Source organism: Ctenopharyngodon idella, chromosome 1 (genome assembly GCF_019924925.1).
Source record: "Ctenopharyngodon idella isolate HZGC_01 chromosome 1, HZGC01, whole genome shotgun sequence".
NCBI classification, from domain to species: Eukaryota; Metazoa; Chordata; class Actinopteri; order Cypriniformes; family Xenocyprididae; genus Ctenopharyngodon; species Ctenopharyngodon idella.
In genome coordinates, this window is record NC_067220.1 from 18,745,052 (window position 1) to 18,765,862 (window position 20,811).

Here is a 20,811-nt window from a genome sequence, read left to right on the forward strand (position 1 = left end):
GGGTTTTCCTTCCAGAACACTAGATCTTATCAAAAGGTAGCCATCTTTTGTTAGGCTGTTATTATTTTAGTAATGTTTTCATACCAACTGCTGGTTTGATTTGTAAAGTGCAATATGTATCTACTAAAATGTGCCTATTTTTACAGTATGGTTTTTATACTTGTTGTGCAGTATAAATATAATCGCTATCATTGAAAACTGACCAATTTCTGTAATTTTTGTCTTTAGACTGCATAGATATGTATTTGATTCCTAAAACCAAGATTCCTAAAACCTTTTCACAGGAAAAACAATCCTTGTGCTTACTAGCTAGATATTAACAGTCTATCAACACATGTGTAATTACAGTCATCACAAGTATACACAAATTAAACTCAATCTGGACCGATTTTGCATCAGGTTGTTGTAAAATCAATCAGAATACAGGGAATTCCAATTTCCATTTACTAAATAGTCTTTTATTTTCCAATTCAATCTTACACAAACACTGTTAATTGAGCACATTTGTGAAACTGCAAAATGAAATGCAGTTATAGCCTGTTCTTACACAGCTTAGAAACATACTACTGTCCACAGCTCAGTTCATCCTCTTGCGTTTCCTGCGTTCCATCCGTCGATCATAAAACACCAGTGGAAGCACCAGAGAGCCCATCCTGTGCTCATCCTTTATTCCTTCCTCGTTAATGACAGTCTGACGGGACAGGGTCAGTCCCATGGCCTTGGCCAACTCTAACATTCTGCACACAAACATTTGAAACAGTGTCAAAATAAGGATAATAAGGTTTTAGAGCAGTGGTTCTCAGCATTTTTGACTCCAATGCCTCTCTTTGTCCAAGACAACATTCGAAGGCCCTCCTTTCCAAGCTGATATTTACCTTTACTTTGTGTTTTTTTAGCATTATAATTAATTAAGATTACTTGAGACTGAATACCTGAAACAGAATTTAAATAATTTTAAGATTTATTGGGATACCCCTAGAAGTTTGCTGAGGACCCCTAGTGGGCCCTGGCCTACTGTTTTACACCACCACAAGAAAAAAAAAAAATCAGTTGTCAAGTAACATATCTAGTTTTACAATTAAAGCCTAGTTGATACATTAATTATCAACAATCAACATTATAACAATTTTTCCTACCATCTCTTTTTTTCCCTTGGAGCTCAGTATGATCAAAACTATTGTACACAATCTACTACATGCCTTCTGTCATCTGATTGATAGTTTATACTTTTTTTTTAGCAAGTAAAAGGCCTTTTAGTAATTTTAAAAAAGATGTCTACCTTCAGGCCATGGTACACTTGTTTTTTACAATTAAATCTTTAATGATTTTTATAAAGTAACCATAAGAATAACACTGAAGTAAATTAGGTTTACTTGATTATCAATACATAATTACAAATACATTTTTTGAAAAATCTTATTAAAATGTTAGTTTCAAATATGATACAGCAGGCTATTGAGGACAGTTTCTCACTCAATCATCATTGTATTGTACTGCATTATGTCACAAAATAAACTACAGAGCTTTGACCACAAAACTAAGCATTTAAATATCCTACTACGTCATTGTGAGATATAGAGTGACAACTGATATTTATATGCATTTTTATGCAAGTAGTTTACTGTTATGAAGATTTACTGATTTACATTAGAATTTTGTCTTAGTTTTTACCCATATAAATATCAGCAACTACACCAACTTGCATATTTTTGTTTATTTTGAGCCTCTGGATATATTCTCCTACAGTATATCATACTATATGAACCATAAAAGCTTGAAGTATCACACATAATAGTAAAAAAAAAACCACACATGCAAATTTTTGTTTTTGTCTAAAGTTTTAATAAACCGTTCAACTTCCGAAAAAAAATTCTGAGAAATATTTCATATGTCAGGCTTTACAGGGTTAAGATGTAAAATAATACATTTGACTGACTTGTTTTCGGTGATGCCCAGGTCTCTGTGTAAGAGTGTGAGATCAGCCGTCTGATCATCCATGTGCAGCAGTAAAGCCAAACAGTGAGAAGCCAGTTTCATACGCATGGACATCGACACTGTGTTCTTGATGCTGTAGAGACAAACATAACTTGCATTTATATACAGCCATTGTCTGAAATTTCATAGGTTTTGAGTAGACAAAGAGAAAATTGACATCAGAATAGGCTGCAGGACTGTGCCTAGTTAGGATACACACAGGCTGTTGTGGAAACTCTCCACTGTGAAATTCTTCCGCACTTTGTCGAAGATGATTTTGGGACATCCACTCTCAGTAGCAACTTGCAAAAGAGAATGAAAATAATGAGGTTATTAAAAAGGTATTTAAAGGTAAAAAGCAACAACAAAAAAAACATGATGGACATATACAACCAATATACTTGGAATCAATACATTATTACCACATCATCTACTGGCACAGACACACTGAAGAATTCAACTTTGTTTCTTTAACTCACATTTGTGGGGTATCCATTTTCGTTGCGAGACTTTGATGAGGAAGGACAGATACCAGGCACAACAAGCCTGTCTGTCACGAGCTGCGGCCTCGTTGGGAAGTGATTCGAGATGTTTAATAACAGTCTGTGGACTAGAGAACACATTTTTATGAATAAAAAAAAAAAAAGAATTTCTATAATTTATCTTGAGCTAAAAAATAGCCAAAATGGCTTCCAGTAGGGTTCCCACATCTTTAAACCCATTAATTTCCATGACATTTCCAGCGTTAACCAAGATTTTTGAGTAAAATTATTTTCAAAACTTTTGCAATGCTGGAATCACAATTTTACGGAATTAAAAATTCCATTAGGGTCAGTAATTTTTCAAAAGAAATTAATACTTTTATCCAGCAAGGATGCATTAAATTGATCAAAAGTGGCAGATTTTTACACTGATTCAAAAAAATATATTTCAAATAAATGCTTTTTATTTTTTTAGAACTTTCTATTCATATAAAAAAAAAAAAAATGTCAGTTTCCACAAAAATATAAAGCAGCACAACTTTTTCCAACACTGATAATAACACAAAATGTTTCTTGAGCAGCAAAATCAGCATTTTAGGATGATTTCAGAAGGATCATGTGACACTAAAGACTGGAATAATTACAATGAAAATAATGAAAATTCAGCTTTGCCATTACAGAAAAAAAGTTATATTTTAAAATATATTAAAGGCACAGTATGTAAGTTTCGCCTCTAGAGGTCGCTTTTTTAAAACGCATGTCTTGATAACGCTGTGAATGAGCATGGAATCATGAGAGTTGTCGTCTTCGCCTCCACAGCCAATGGAAAGCAATCCGACGGGACTTCATGAAATCATGTTCATGGGTGAGCCAATGTATTAAAGTTTTATTAACGTTACTGTGGTATAATGCAGGGCGGGGCTGAAAGCCTAGGACATTTTAGGTTGTCGTTTTTATTATGCTTGTATGCCACAGCCGGCCGCTGCCACCCCTTTCGTTTTGTTGTTTTAGGTTTATTTTATGATTAAAGTTACGTTTAATGTCTACCTCCTCCTTCCCTGAACTTTGTCACAGTTATGTTTGATCGCTTAAATTTACATTCTAATGAAATAGCCATAAGTGCTAAATTACTATCATACAGGTCACTTTATTTTTGACAAATTAAAATTGTGGGGTAATGCAGCGATTTACTTGGTCAAAACAAATCATACAAAAATACATTTGAGTGTGTTGAAAATTAGGTTATAACGTTACTCTGTGTTCACTCAATGGCTGGTATGAGACACTTGTTGCACATTGCAGTAAGCTAGATCGATATTAGAATATCATTAATAAAAACTGGATGACGTATTTTATGGTGGAGAAATGCTATATTACTGTTACTACAAATAAAGCTCTTTCTCATTATGCTATGTTAGCCACTTGACAAAATAGAATTGTCTCTGAGGCTTGATACAAACATGTTACTTGCAGTAAATCAAGAAAACAAGAGATTCAAACAATAAGACTATCCTAATAAGGGTATCCAAACAGTTGTTCACACATAATATATTGAAGCGTCTTTGGTGTTTCCATGGTAGTAAAACTGGAAATTAACAGTAACGCGGATATGACATCATTGACAGGTGACGCAATGACACGAACTATTACATTGGTTCAAATTGCTGATTTCTCTGGATTTAAACATTATTGGAAACATTTGGGATAATGTATGTACACAAGTCAACAAAATATATAACACTGTTCTAATGGTTTTTTGATATTTGGATCCAGAAATCTTACATATTGTGCCTTTAAAATAAAAGTTTTTTTCTTTTATTTTAATATTTCACAACTTTAATATTTTTACTGCATTTTGATCAAGTAAATTCAGCCTTGGTGATTATAAGAGACTCTCTTTCAAAACCTTTTGAACGCTATGTGTGTGTTATCATAAAAAACACTTATTGTCAAAAGCATGATGCTCTCCATACCAAAACTCAACTTTCATTTCCTGCAGGTTTTCAGGGGTCAGCGTTGCCATCTTCATTCCAACATCCTTCAGTGCATTAAGCTCTTTTGGAGACAGCACTAGAACAAAGTTAGGGATCTTGACAAAAAAATGATGTGGAGAGCAGTGGTTAAACATGGAAAAGCATAAACAGAACTAAAAAGGATACGGTAGTCAAAGGGGTATACATCTTCTGGTTTGTCTGCCGCAGTGTTGCATGGGGGGAGGAAGAGGGCAGTATCTGTCTGAGCCTCAACCACTTCATTATGCAGAGCTTAGAAACAGAATTGAAGAGCCATTCATATTAATCCTTTTAATGCGCAGTTCAGTCAAATGAATTGTGAAAACCCATACTGCTACTTACCATCCACTCCCTTCCGATCTATGATGTTGCTGGCGGCCTCTGCCACAGTCCGCTGAAGCATTTCATTGCCCACTTCATTGAGTCTCCTGGAGGTCAGAGCACGTTTCTGTTTAGTCGTCCCAAATGCTTCAATGAGAGCATCCACCTGTGCCCAGACAGAGAAAACACACATGATTGATTCAAAAATACATTAATAATGCAATTCACACATATAATAACTTCTTTAATGATGCACATGTTTTTCTTTTATTAACTGAATTACATTTTGATATTTTTGGGGGACTCAAAGACAAGTGACTAAGGGTGATTCAACTGTCCCCATATAATAATCAAGTAAAAAGCTTCAATTTTAACACTCAAAAGCAAGTTGACTGTGCATCTGCAACCGTAGTTAGACATGTATGAATATCTAAATCTGCAATAGACTCAAACCAACACATTCTCAGTTGTGAAAAGTTATCCCATTTCTTTGGGAATTTAAGTTTTTTGCAATGTTGTGATGTCAATTCTTACTGTGAGTGACGACACACAGTGACTGTTCCAAGATGGTGGGTACGTCGACGTGTCTGAAGCGATTGAATGTGGCATCTACGTATACATATCTATGCTCTGCCGACCCTCAAGATTCAGGATTAAGGCAAACAAGTCTCTTAAAGTCACCATGAAATCAAAATGAACAATTCTTTTTTTTTTTTTTTTTTATTAATGGAATATTGCAGTGTTTATTATAAATAATTTATCAGTGCACATTGTTTTTTGTTGTTGTTTTTTTTTTAAACAAATTAATGTGTCCTCATATTTTTAATCATCATTAAAGCATTTTTAAAACTGATGACATCAGCACTGGCGTGAGAACAATGATCCAATCAATTCCCGATGGACAAATTCAATTAATTTTTTCCCTCATTTGAAAAGTCGTTTCAATCAGATGTGTGTCAATAGGGAAGAAAAACATGATAGAAACTTCCGTTTCATGCCAATTTAATATTTCAGAAGAACATTTTTTAAAAAGGCATGCTTGGTTCATGTTGTAAAATGTGACTCCCCAAAAACATATTATTTATAAATAAATTCATATTTGTAAAAAGTGCTTTTGACTTGATAATGGTATAAAAGTTTTTCAAAACCATATGAATACAAAAAATACATTTCTAAGAACTTAGCACATGTTTAATCTAAATTTGTCATTTTTGTTTATCTTGGACACTATTGTTTGTCATTGACCCCTACATAAATTAAGAATGATTTATTAATCTTACTATGTAACTCAAACAGTACATGGTCTGTACATTTGACTGATCTCTGATCAGTTACTCACCTTCTCTCTGTATGTCTCAGCTTGCGTTGTGTTGTCATCTGCTGCTGATTCACCTAAAGACATACACGCAACAATGAACTTTGTGTTTATTGACATCCTAACAAAATAAGTCATAATGCACATGGCTCCTGTATCTACTGTAGACAACAACATTACTGTTGAACATAAAAAGATTACAAAGGAGCCATGATAATAAAATAAAGAGTTCGCAAACCTTGTCTAATATATGCATTTTCCAGTCATTAAAGATTTAATTTGACAGAAATAGCACTCACAAGAAGCAATCTTAAGCTGAATTTTTTTTTTAGGTTAAAAACAAAAAAAAGTATACTCAGATTATTCACAATAAATATTATACAATAATACTACTAAGACATACTGTAAAATAATAATGTAAGATTTTATTATAATCAATGAAGCCTGAAAACAACAACTATAAACCTGATATTTTCCATAACAGCGAGGAGCACTGAAAAAAAACCTTATGCCACTATTACCATACATTACAAATGTACCATATTTACCTGGTATAGTAGGCAGCATATTGAACAGCTGAGCATTATGAACCTTCATTTGCATAGTGCTCTTGTCCAGAACTCCCACAAAATACCTGGTAACAACAATTACAATCCCATTATTCAGAGATCCAACTATTGTTCAACTAACCAATCTTCATACAGATGACCTCACCTGCACAGATTATTACATTGCAATGATCCAGGCCCAAAGTTGTTCCCAACATAGGGAAGTCTATTTGATTCTGCAACCTAAGAAGGGAACAGAAAATATCTCTAAACACCACATTACGCCCGATTTACTTCACTTTAGCCAGTATCAAGAGCTAAAATAAAAATAGTTTCAATCTGCGTAGGTAGATTTACCACAATTCGTCTGTTTTTCTTTCTGGGGTTGAGTCCATCTTCGTGTTTGAAGAGTTTGAAGTGTAGATGTTCTGCATTTTTCACGATTCCATTAGAGAATTTAACTACAATGACAAGACTGTGACTTAAAAATATGGAAACGACTTAACAAACATCTGGCAACGATTTAAGACAATTTTAGCATACAAACTATACGACTGAGTGTACATTATTTGATTTGGACACAAGCATGGTGTTTCCACGAGGGGCCATTAAATACAAAGATGGAAGTGTGGTATTAATAAATCAGAATCAACAAATAATGCCTAAAACATTTTTAGTACATCTATGATGTTTCGGATATTAAAAAGTTACCAATATACGCATCAGTTTCCGTTTCTTCACATGATTTCCACTCACAGGACGCCGCCATTATTACTTTTCCTCGGCTGCTGAAATTCACAAGCGTATCTGCTCAAACAGCGACATCCAGCGGTTTTTCAGTTATTGGGGCAACGTCTTGCAGGATCAAATCTTGTACGGGAAATTTTATTTTATAAACTTATACTACTATGAGGAAGTCGTGTCCTTGAAAATTAATCAGATTTGAAATTGTTATGACGTGATTCAAGAGAAAATGCTAAAGGCGCAAGAGAAAAGGCTAAAATGACGGTGCTGAAGACAAAAAAAATAAATAAAAAAAAAAAAATCCACAACGAAAAACGTTATGCACGTTCCATGTACATTAAATTATATTAGGTACGTCTTCACAATTATTAAATATAATAAATCAAATATATGCATGAAAAACGAGATTTTTATTATTTATTTTACATTTTCTTATTACAATAAATAATTTATAATAAACCGATGAAATCGGTTGAGAAATGTAAACGGTATTGTGCTTTTTGTCCAGAAAAAAACTGATAAAGCGGACTCTTTCGGTCCGGAAACAGTTCATCATTATGCTTTGGTGCCCACCTACTAACGTCCTACTCTGAGCCAATCACATACGAGTGTAGCACGAGCGTCACGTAACGTAATTAATATTCATATGCCAAGCCTTTCGCAGAGTAGGATTGGTAATATCGCCACCCGGAAGTCCAATTTAGAAATGTTTGTCAGAGCTTTTTGCTTAAATCTCGAGTTTTTGGCATTTCGTGTGACGATCAGGCATGGAGTCTGAGCGCACATCGGCTTATGGCGTGCGTATAAACATTTTGTTTCGCTTGCTGTTATTCGTACTTGTAGCTATTAAAAAAACATGTATGAAAGCAGGGTCACGACAGCAGCTGTAATGCAGCTGCTTATTTACAAAAAGTCCTTAATATGACTTACTTTCTTTGATGTATATGGTTAATGTGTATGTTTAAGTAACACACTGTTTGTCTGTGCTGTTGTTTTTTGTTGTCTGTTTGTTTCTGTGTGTATGTGAAGTAGTAGTAGTAGTAGTAGGCTAGTAGCATTAGAAGAAGAAGCAAATACACTATACTTGTTATAAGAGTTAAGCCTTCTTTCAGCCTTCTTTGGTCTCTATTTATAATGAGGCTGCTATTCGTGTCACCAAATGTTTTGATAATGGCGCTATTCTCTAGGTCGTTTAGCTGGTGACAGGAGCCTTTTACAATTTATTTTTGTGGAATAGAGAGTCATTGTTGGGCCCTAATACAGTTTATGCATTAGCACTTTGAAATACATGACTTCAAAGTAACATTTAATGTCTGCAAAGCAGCTTTCAGTTAATTGCTGTAGTGTATGGATACTACGACTATTACAACGTACGATCTAACCTGTATGTCTCTCTTGTTTTGTGACTAGAATAACACAAATGTAGATTTTACACAAAGCACTGACGATGACCCTCTCATTGATGGACCACTTGTATCCCAAGATGCACTTGAGTCAGTTATCAAGAGAGAGTTTCAGAAATTGCCCACTCATTGGGCAGTGGGTGTCCTCTCGTTTTTACACGTGAGTATAGAAACAGACCATTGCAAAAACATATTACACTGTTTTAAATGTTGTCCCACACAGAAAAGTCACATGAACACTTAGAATAATTTAGCTACTATACTATCATAGTTTATAATATCAATATTTTAAATTAGATTTTAATAAACAATATTTTAATTTAGATTGTTTATATTTTTCATTTTAGTTAAGATTTTAGTAGTTTTGTTGTGTTTTTGCCATTTTTTTTTTTTTTTTTTTTTTTTTTTTTTTTTAAATGTCCATATAGTTCTATGTAGTAGTTTTTATTTCAGTTCTAGTTTTAGTTTTTTAGTACATCAAGTTAAACTAAATGAAAATGGGAAATGTTGCCTTGGCCTCTAGCTGAAATAAAATATGTTTGTTTTTATATTGTATTTTATTTCAATTGATGTTTATTTTATTTCAAGTAACGGAAATGTTTTTTTTATGTTTTTAGTTCTAGTTTCAGTTATAATAATAACCCTGTGGCATACACACTACATGAGAATCACTTTCACTATGTACTTTTTGGGTCATTTCTCTGTTTGTGTTTTGCAGGTGGTTTATGTGGTGCTGTCTATTGCAATCACAGTATTTTGCTGGATATCTGATGAGCACACACCTCAGTGCACTGCGGCATTGCAGGGGATCGACTCCAAGACTGTGGTGTTACTGGGAAAAGTTGCACTCTGGGTGATGGTCTTTATATATGACAGATTTGTCCAGCATCACCATGGCGCTGTGAGACGGAGAGGTTACCTGGACTTCTACAGGTTGACCCGAGGAATAAAAAACCTTCCCCTGCTCATTCACTCTGCAGGTGAAAAGATATTTCACACCATGTTAATGTCACATTTCCCTCTCTGTTTCTTTGCCACTTCATAAAGTGAATTGTCATAACTTGGTAATGCTAATTAAAGTACTCTGTCCAAAATGTTATAGTTCACAAATGACCACTAGATGGCAGCACATTAGCTATCATTAGGACTGTAAATATACATTGATTATGGAGTGTTTAGATCAGGGGTTCTCAACTCTGGCCCTCGAGCCCCACTTTCCTGCAGAGTTTAGCTCCAAACCTGATCAAACTTACCTGCCTCTATCTTTCATGTAATCCTGAAGTCTTTGATTAGCTTGTTCAATTGTGTTCGATTTGGGTTGGAGCAAAACTCTGCAGGAAAGTGGAATTTGAGGGCTAGAGTTGAGACCCGGTTTAGATTATGGAATGAATTTGATATACAGTTGCTTTCATTTATTATCCTTAATACAATCTAAATCCTGGTGTATTGTTTTTGTCAATATTCTAGGTAACACTTTAGTATGGGAAACAATTCTCACTTTTAACTAGTTGCTTATTAGCTTACATATTGGCTGTTTATTAGTACTTGTAAAGCACATATTAATGCCTTATTCTTCATGACCCTATTCTACATCCCTAAATCCTACCCCATACCTAAGCTTAAACACTACAACAACTACCTTACTAACTATTAATAAGCAGTAAATTAAGAGTTTGTGGCTAAATTCGTAGTTAATAGTGAATATGTGTTCCCTATACCAATTATTACCCATACCATATTCTAATATGATAACATTTACACTACCATTCCAGAAAGTTTTTTTTTTTTAAAGAAATTAATACTTTTATTCAGCAAGAATGCATTAAATTGATCAAAAGTGTCAGTAAAAACTTTAAAATTGTTAGAAAAAATATATATTTTAAATAAATTTTGTTCCTATACATTTTCTATTCAACAAATCAACAAAGAATCCTGTATATAAAATACATAACATTTTCCACAAAACATCAAAAATATAACACATATAAAGCAACACAACTGTTTTCAGCATTAATAATAAGAAATGATTCTTAAGCACCAAATCAGCATATTAGAATGATTTCTGAAGGATCATGTGACACTGAAGACTGGAGTAATGATGCTGAAAATTCAGCTTTACCATCACAGGATTAGTGACATTTTAAAACATATCAAAATAGAAAACAGTTCATTTGAATTATAACAAAATGTCACAATATTGCTCTATTTTTGATCAAATAAATGCATCATTTGTGAACGTAATAAATGTTTTTTTCAGATCCCAAACTTTTGAACAGTAGTGTATCTTTTGGTCGAATAATTGTGAATCATACCAATTGAATCCAATTGATTCGAACTGAACCACAACTAAATTGCAGATTTTATGTGGTGTATCATTTTATAAATAAGCCATAATCAATGAAATATTTACACTCCTAACCAGTGATCAACAGTTATGTTTTTTTTTTTTAATGGCAGATATAATGCAGAACTGCTCTCTTTTTCTCTCTTATGTAGGTAATGCCTTGATCCTGACTGTAGTTGCTCCATCCTCTCTGCTGGATGCAAGTGTGAAGAATCTGTCTGTATATCTTATGTTGTCCATCATCTGTCTGGAACTACTGCTGTCACTTATATGCTTGCTTAAATATGCAGGTACTCCCACACACTGGTTACATTCACACAAAATTTCTTCATTTGCCACACCTGTCAATAGAAATGACTATATATCACTGGCTATAAAACATTTTTATTTTATTTTTTATAAATAAAACTTTTTTTCTTTATAATTTTTTTGACACTATTTTATTTAAATAGGTCATGAATTGAATTGAGATTGAGATTTTGATATATAAGAGGTCGTCGTACTAAGAATATCCTATAAGTTTCAGAACTGAAAACTTCCTTGTTAGTCCAATAAAAGCTTTTATTGATACCAGGCCCATGGAATTACTGATCCTGGAATGTGCCTATAGATAGGTGAAACACCGCCTCCACAGAAGAAATCAATGCTTCATCATTGCAACGTTAGCCCCGCCCACTGGCATGTTAGTGAGATGAGCGATAGTGAAGAGCAATACAGGACAAAAATAACATTACCATTCAAAGGATCCTAATTCTAGGAATATGGTTATTTATTTTCAACAATGTGAATGTCTCAGTTGAGCTTTATTTATTTGTATTCAGTACATTTCACTGTGCATTCTTTGGTAAATCAATTGCATTTCGGCACAGACTTTGCAAACAGACTTTTACGATATGGACTTGACAGTAATGCAACAACATGTAAGTAACTGTGTTCATTCTAATGCCTGATCTGATATGTAATGATTCATGTACAGTCAGATGTTCTTTGTCTATAATGTTCACTCAAACCAAACCGGTCAATTTCACGTTGTTTCTATTAGTAGGATGAAAATAATCTGTTATTTAAACTGTGATTAAATTATATATAGAAATCGATCAAAGAACGCTCCCTTTACAATCGCTGGAGCTGTCAATCAAACAGCGCAAGTTTATCAGTGACTGAGTTCTGGACTCGCGCCAAAACTCCCGTTTTATTCAACGAATCTCTTAGTTACATGACGTTTGCACTATTGAACAATGAAAGCATTCGTTAGTGTGCAGAAATTGAGTTGCAATGACGAGATCACTGCTTTCATGCGTTCAACAACATGTCTGTTATCGGCTACAGAGTTCAACACTGCAACCTTTCATGCCACAATCTAAATATAATGCCATAGATCTAAATGTAATGCTATAATCAACAAAATCATGATTAGTTAACCTTGAGAGCTTTAATAGTAAAAATGGGCTAAAAGTTTTTAAGAGAGTAATACTTAGATATTTCATATTGCAAAGATGTTAGCCAATCACAGCAGTGGGCGTTTACACTGAAGTTTCACAGCAGACATGCCCCTTAAAACAGAGCGTTCAAATAAGAGGGGTAAAATCAGCTAAAATGCCTTTTATTTTCAAATTATGACAATTTTGATGTAAAAAGCATACTAACATTATAAGTGCACCCCAGGAAACATTATAAAACAATAAAAACAACGCAGTTCATGACCCCTTTAAAACATTTTTGTTGTCCTTCTGACAGTAGAATTATGTAGTTTTAGTTTCTTTGTAGAAAACATTGGTCATTGTGTAGATTACAACATCATATATTAGCTATTCTCTGCAATTCTACCGCTCTCAAAAATACACTTGTTTTGGTGGCTAATTGCGAGTAATAGTTGCCACAAGGACATGCACACCTCCCCCAGCATGCATTACAATACCCAAGCTTCTGTCCTTGTCCCCTTTAGAAACACACCAGGCAGCTGTTGTCCCTCTCGGCCTCTTTTTCTCGCATTTTGTGCTCCTTATGATAAAATAACAAATAACTTGTTGCTCTCCCGTGGTAAGGGATGGAGAAGATAGGGAATATTTGAGCGAATGTCAAAGAGAAAGACCATATGTGGGGGAAGAGGCTTGTTATGGACACACGGCTCATCTTTGCCAAAGGCAACCTGAATCCACCCCACCCTAATACACCATGGCATTGTCTTTACTGTTGACACACACACACACTTACACACATTCTCGTATCAGTGCCTGGATTCCAGAGATGATTAGTGAAGTGAAGCTTGACCACATGTTATCTATAGAGACACACCCTCACTTGCTCACTTTATTCTCAATGAGGTCTATCAGCAGATATCACCTCATGTCTCATATATCACTCTATGAAGTATTCATGTGGTGAGGAAAATGTTTTAGATGTTTTTTTTTTTTGTTTTTTTTTGGTATTTGTATGCATATACACTATTTTTTTTAAAAGTTTAAGGTCAGTAAAGTTTGTTTTTTAAAGAAATTTATACTTTTATTTTGCAAGAGTGTATTAAATTGATCAAAATTGACAGTAAAGACATTTATTATGATACAAAGGATTTCTATTTAAAATTAATGCTGTCCTTTTGAACTTTATATTCATCAAATAATCCTGGGGGGGGAAAAATCATAGTTTCCACAAAAATATAAGGATGCACAACTATTTTCAATATTGATAGTACAATAAGAAATAATAAATGTTTCTTAAGCAGCAAATCGGCATATTAGAATGATTTCTGAAGGATCATGTGACAATGAAGACTGGAGTAATGATGCTGAAAATTCAGCTTTGCTGTCACAGGGATAATTTACATTTTAAAATATATATTAATGGAAAACAGTTATTTTATATTGTAATAATATTTCACAATATTACTGTATTTTGAACAACTAAATGTATCCTTGGTGAGTATAAGTGAGTCTTTCAATAAGATTACCGACCCCAAACTTTTGAATGATATATAGGTGTATAGGTTCAAAAGTCTACATCAAAAATCTTTGATTCAGAATCTGGAAATAAAATTTTTACGATGTTTGTTTTATTTTTATTTTTAAAATTCTGATGTACAATTGATATAAAATAAGATTCTGTGCCTTTTATATTTCTATTTTTGCTTCACATCAGGGTTTGCACAAACTGGAAAATTTGAAATTCTAAGTTTTTTTTATTTAAACTTTTCAAACTGTTATGCTGATAATATAATTTTTTTTTTTTAAAAAACTATATATTCAATTTAAAAAGAAACTTTTAAAAAATGGCTGTAGACATTACATGGATGTAGCTAGATTTACAAATTTAGGAAACATGAGATGATTCCCAGAAAATTACCCCAAGTCTCGATCAAAAATCCTTTATTTTCTGCACATTTATTGTGCTAACGAGTGATCTCTATCCATTTAACCACCGTTTATCTCCTCCTATCCATATATCCATCTCTCTGTCCCCTTCCTAAAGGAAGGTGCAGTTAGGTCAGAGTCATGCTCCAGGGTCTTTGAAGTGTCCTCTGTGATGTTGCATCTCTGCCTCTCTCTCTTCATTTGAACATGAATGCAGCGTTCTGTATGGGCCGTATGCCGCCTCTGCACTTCAAAGGAAGTTTAGGGCCCTTCAAAGGGGGCGAGGGAGGTGATTGGGACCGGCATTGTTTTACCGCGATGCACGGAGAACATGTGCTCGGCCCCCGTGATGTCCAAAAGTGCTCAAGATGCCATTGGAATGAAATGGAGAAATATGATGCTTGAGGGAATTTAAAGTAGACAGTATTTTTCATTCCGAGCTCCAGAAAGAAATGCTTGTAGGAGCGTATGCATGTCGCACAAAAGTGCTAAAAAATTTTCTATGGATTGGACTTCTGTGCAACATTGTGTTAGAATGCAAATGTCATGAATTATTGACCGTTAGGTTTGGTTTATTGTAATGGTGTTTATTTTTACGGTGTCTTTTGTGGAGGGAAGCACTACTGTTTAGCAAAGATATAAGGAATGTGACACGTATATCAGAAAGACTGTCACTCTTTCTCTTTTAAAAACATTCTTTAAAGGCTATTTCTTGATGTGTGGTGACACATCTGACAAATTACCCTTAATAACCTTCCAACATTACATATCTAAACTCACATACACACTGTATTTGTCTCAAATAAATGCTTAAGCTCCATTTACTATTATATATTACACTTATATGACACTTCAGAACGAGAGAAAAGGTGTGCATTATCTCTAAAGAGGGAATCCCTGATCTCCTTCCTGCCCAACTCAATGGCCTGTTGGCCCCCATTTCCTGCAGGTGATTGAAGAAAGAGCAGTTTTATCTGATTGGTTTGTTTGTGATGGGTTGGCCAGGTGTGGGTCAGGAACAGCGCTGAGGTTTGTGTATGTATGTGTTAATGTTTTAGGTGATTATGGTGTAATTAGAATGTATTCAGAGACCCTGAGATATTTTCCACTTTGATTTGTAGATTATCTTTAGACAGATTTGTTTGATCCTATAGCAAAACCTTTAATGCTTATCCTATTCATCTTAAAGGTGAAGTATGTAATTATTTTAAAATGCAGAGACAAATATCACAAAGTATAATATCATGTAACATCTAAAACTTTGCTCCGGTCATTCTGTCATCAACTAGAACTGTATGACACATTGTCGCTCAAGATATAAGGCATTTGCCACGGATCGCTAGAAAACTTTAAGGTCTTCTGTGCATTTTGTCTATGCGTTGTAAACCTCAAGTAGTATTATTATAGTACCTGTTTTGACTGACCAATGGCGAACTGGCATTGGTATGTGCCTGAATTTTTTTTATTTTTTTTTATGTGCTTCAATTGTTGGCAATGTTGGCAAGATGGCCACTGAACAATTCGACCAACCTTAAAGGATTAGTTCACTTCAGAATTCAAATTTCCTGATAATTTACTCACCCCCATGTCATCCAGGTTGTTTGTGTCTTTCTTTTTTCAGTCGAAAAGAAATTTAAGGTTTTTTAGGAAAATATTCCAGGAATCATTACATAATCACGTTGGAAAGGTTACGTGTGACGTAGGCAGAAGTACCGATCCAGTGTCTACAAAGCGAACGTGCAAAGACTAAGTCAAACAACGATGTCGGACGATTTTCAAGTTGGAGGAGAAAATGAGATGGAGCTTTTCGCCCTACATCACGTGTGACCTTTCCAGCGTGATTACGTCATGTGTGCGGATCGCAGAGCAGTGCAAGACGAGCATTTGTTGTTAAAAAGTATATAAATGTAATTTTTTTTTTTTAGAAAATGACCAATTGTTTCGTTAGACAAGACCTTATTCCTCAGCTGGAATTTTGTAGAGCCCTTTGAAGCTGTATTGAAACTGCAATTTGGACCTTCAACCCGTTGTGACCCGATAAAGTCCACTATATGGAGAAAAATCCTGGAATTTCTTTTTGAATGAAGAAAGAAAGAAATGGATCTTGGATGACATGGGGTTGAGTAAATTATCAGGAAATTTTAATTATGAAGTGAACTAATCCTTTAAAAGAGACTTTGGAAACAAACATTTATCATGTTGTACATCATGGCAATAATACAGTTACACTGCCATTCAAAAGTTTGGGGTCGGTGATTAATTTAATTTGTTTTTGTTTTTTTTATATGACTGAACCCAAACATTTAAACTGTTTCCAGATATCCAAATAATTAACAATATATTTTAGATTTGCTCACTATAAATTTTTTTTCTTTCTCTTTCCCAATCTGCCCTTATTTGACATCATGCACATATTGTGAATCTTTGGTTCGGATTCTGATCGATTCTTGAACTCGTTGTTCTTCCCAATGTAGGAAGTAAAAGTTTGCTGATTGAGAGACCCATTAAAGGTGTGAGAGAGGAGGGAAGTGACGTGTGAAATCCCACAGTTCCCCTGCGTTCTCACGCTCCCAAAACACACACTAGCCACGCGTCTACTAGCACACCTTGTGGTGAAGAGTATCCGCGCTGAACGTGACTCCTGCTCACACACACTGAACGTGTGTCTTCACACACCTAGCTTACGTTGCGCTATCAGACGCACACTACAGCTATCAACATTTCTGTCTGGCTCAGGTATACTTGTCTCATTTTGGTGATGGTGAATACTCTCCCTGTTTATCATGTTAAAGGAGGAGCCATTGTGGTCTTAGACATTTGGACCCCGCTGTATATTCAGTCTTATTGGAAGGAAAGAGGAATGAGAGGGGGTTGGAGAAAACAAATGAGAAAACTTCACCTGTGTTATTGTTTGTATATTTATCTCTTTGTATTCTGTGTGTTTCAGTACATGTGCTGAAGTTTAATAGCAAGAAGCCACATCCTGATATAACTGAACAGGAGCGATCTCATGGCTGCTCCAGCGAAGCGCATACCGAGACAGGTTTCAGGTAACACACATTGATGATGAACCAATATATATATTGACCAGACACATTAATCAGCTTATATTTGACCATCTTGAGAAGCCGCTTTGCAGAAGTATTAGTTAAAAGTAAACCAACAGCCTTTGTAAGTGGATAATATGAATTTTTGTCCATTGTAATTTTTTAGTAAATTATTTAGTAAATAAGTATTTAATTTCAGCATTTGCATCTTAATATCAGGCATAGAAAAACCCATAACGGTCGACCAGTAGCGCACACAAATTGTACATAGTAAATGATCAAAGAATATATATTTTTTAAAGATATCATTTGATAAATGTCTTTTTTTTAATGATATTGGTCTAGTAAGTAAAACTTCATTAACACTGATAGCTATTCATATAATTTGTTTATTATAAAATGAGTAATATAAATAATTACTAGCCTATTTACTTATTGTACAGTGGAAACGGCTCTTCATTTTAAAACCAATACAATAGCAGAAAGTTCTTAAACCATTGGAATACATTTTATATATATATATATATATATATATATATATATATATATATATATATATATATAGTTAGATATAAATATCTAACTGACCATACATTAAATAGATCTTAATTGACAGTAAAGTTACCAAAGAAAAAAAGATTTCAAATAAATGTTGTTCTTTTGCTGTTCATTTCTTGAACCAAATCAGCATATTGGAATGGTTTCGGAAGGTTCATGTGATCCCATTGGCAGATATTTGTTGTTGTTTTAAGAATAAACTAATTCAAATTTAATGTCATTTTGCATCTTGATTTAAGAATCTTTAGATTTTATATTTCATTATTATATTTCATTATTCTAGTGTTTGAGAGCAGAGTGATTCAAGCTACTTTTTTGTAAGATGAACTAAAAAGTAATGGATATCTGTTGGAAGTTATATTTTCAAACTCTGAAGTGTTGCTAATAGAACTCATTGTGTTTCTCCTTAAACATTTACATTTAGAGAATATATTTATGCATTGTGTTCCCTTCAATTTATTCCTTAAATTTTCTTGACTTGGTCTTAAATAGGTCTTTAAAGTCTCAAATGCAGTGCCCTGCAGAAACCCTGAATTGTTCAAGTTAAAGTCCCCCTGTAGTCAATAAATTTATCCCTTAAAACTCATCTTTGATCACCAAAATGACATATTTAAACATTTTTTCCTGTGAAAAAAAAATTCCTCATGCCTTAAAATAGCTTGCATGTAACTCTACACCCTTTCCACATTAAGTATACGTGGACCAATTAACATGCAAATTAGCTCCGCCTCCACTCACGCCAGCTCAAAGATCCACTCAGTCAACGTACTGAGGTAAACGCTGCACAATGATATCGCTCTTTACAACATCGGACACATAACGTTAATTAATATGATTAGCCTTTTGCTTGACTATGTTATCAAACGGCTAATAATGTGTTGCTAATGTTACACAAACCATGTTCACATTCATGAGTCAGACAGCTTCCTTCTAACAATCAGTATCCTTAGAAACGCTTTGAACAACTCAGAACATAGGTGGATAAAGGCATATAGTTCATCATAACATCATAATATACATCATACACGCACCATATTGCTAAATCTACAAGATTTTTCATATAAACAGAAAAATATACCGGGATAACCTGGCTTCTCTCGAGTCCCCTGCTAGTTTGCTATTAATGATATGCTGAAGTCCGCCGGAACATTGACGTGATTGGTTACAAGGTAGTTTGTAACATCAGAAACGCCAGCGATTTCAAACCGCGGGTTTGAGACTGTCTTTTTTTTTTTCAATGCAGTTTTAAGGAGAAAATACTTTGCACACGGTTTGTCTTAAAGCATATTAAAAACACCACATAGACATATAAACAACATTAAAAACTTGATTTTCACCACAGGGGGTCTTTAACTTTTTTCTTTTTTGGAAGTTGGGCTGTAGGCATGTATAATTTCTTTATTCCAGTGCTTCGTAGTAGGCCTAAATTAGTTAAACGATTGTAGTATAAGAAAGATTTACTGCACTTGCACCTGTTTAAAATGAGAGCAGTTTTTCCAATGTTTCATGTTTTGCAAAATGCACATTGATCTCTTATACTGAACAATATATAGTTATCTGTATTGGACAAAACAGACCATATTGGGGCATCCCTAAATGTTCAGTTTTTTTTTTTTTTTTTTGTGACTAGTGTTTTCTTAGACACACGCTCACATTTCAAGCCCATGTGCTGTGGACAGGTCAAACAGGTGCACATGTGTTCTGTGGTTTGTCTCACAGGGACGGCTCCAGTCTGGAGGATGTGGTGGAAAAGCAGGCCGACCTGATTGATTACCTCAAACAGCACAACAGCGTTCTGAGCAGGAGGATCCTCACGCTGACCGACCAGCAGATCAGAGCCTGACACATGCAAACAGAGAGAGTGACTCAGAACTGTTTGTGCTTATGATGGGGTCTGAAGCGTTGCGTGTGAGTTTGTGCGAGCGTGCCTATCTTGACTGGCATCGGCAGCCATGGCTCACTGATCAGAAGACTTTTTAGTGGGAAACGAACCTTGGTAACCTCTCTAACGACGCTCTCATGTTTCCATGACGACAAGTCTGAATAGACAATGGCCTGCAATTAGGAAGTCAAAAACCTCTGCTGCAGAAATGTTCTGTAAAGATGCTCATCATGAGTTTGTGGGATAGCGTGATCTTATCAAACTAAAAGCTTTATTGTGTAACTTAGGTTTCTCTGTGTGCATGTGTGTGAGAGCATGAGTAAGAGGGTACAGTGATAGAGTTAATTGTGTACTTAATTTGGTTTCTTTAGGGCATCATTTGGCTTTGTGGGTCAGTGCTTTTGTGTGAAAGAATTGTGTTGGAACGATGTTTCTGGTGTGTGTGTGTGTGTGTGTTGGAGCCACAGATGTTTTGAACTACTGTCTTTTTATGTAAAGTAGTGTGAATAAAATTGATTGAAACTTTTTGGGAATAAAATTTTAACACATTTTATTGAATCGGGTAGATAATGTGCTCATGGTTCGATGTTCATGTCAAGATAAAGAAAGAGAAAAGATAATACTAGATAGAAAATGTAGTTCTTTGTTAGTTATAAATGGTTTTTGAAAACTTTTATGCCATGTTCAACAAAAGTTTACATTTAATGACATGTGGTGTGACTTAGTAAAAAAATTATATATATATATTTTCATTACGCTGTGAGTAAAGGTAAGTGTACACATCTTAATTATTAATTTGAAAAGTTTTTAAACATTTTTATGATGGTGAAAGGT

General features: G+C 34.5%; 2 protein-coding genes across 2 annotated transcripts; one reads left to right on the top strand and one right to left on the bottom strand.

The window, feature by feature from the left end:
• Positions 1 to 430: 430 nt before the first annotated feature.
• On the bottom strand, positions 431 to 7,531 carry polr1e (RNA polymerase I subunit E). Its single transcript, XM_051894210.1, has 12 exons — positions 7,364 to 7,531; positions 7,010 to 7,113; positions 6,819 to 6,895; positions 6,653 to 6,738; positions 6,129 to 6,181; positions 4,811 to 4,955; positions 4,616 to 4,720; positions 4,430 to 4,526; positions 2,454 to 2,584; positions 2,195 to 2,276; positions 1,937 to 2,068; positions 431 to 737 (listed from the first exon to the last, which is right to left on the bottom strand). Exons 1-12 carry the CDS (start codon positions 7,419 to 7,421, stop codon positions 578 to 580), a joined length of 1,230 nt encoding a protein of 409 aa, XP_051750170.1. The 5' UTR covers positions 7,422 to 7,531; the 3' UTR covers positions 431 to 577.
• A 494-nt stretch (positions 7,532 to 8,025) lies between these two features.
• Positions 8,026 to 20,535, top strand: tmem192 (transmembrane protein 192). The gene is made up of 6 exons (XM_051894220.1): positions 8,026 to 8,193; positions 8,807 to 8,959; positions 9,518 to 9,779; positions 11,296 to 11,433; positions 17,438 to 17,540; positions 19,815 to 20,535. Exons 1-6 carry the CDS (start codon positions 8,164 to 8,166, stop codon positions 19,936 to 19,938), a joined length of 810 nt encoding a protein of 269 aa, XP_051750180.1. The 5' UTR covers positions 8,026 to 8,163; the 3' UTR covers positions 19,939 to 20,535.
• Positions 20,536 to 20,811: the final 276 nt, after the last annotated feature.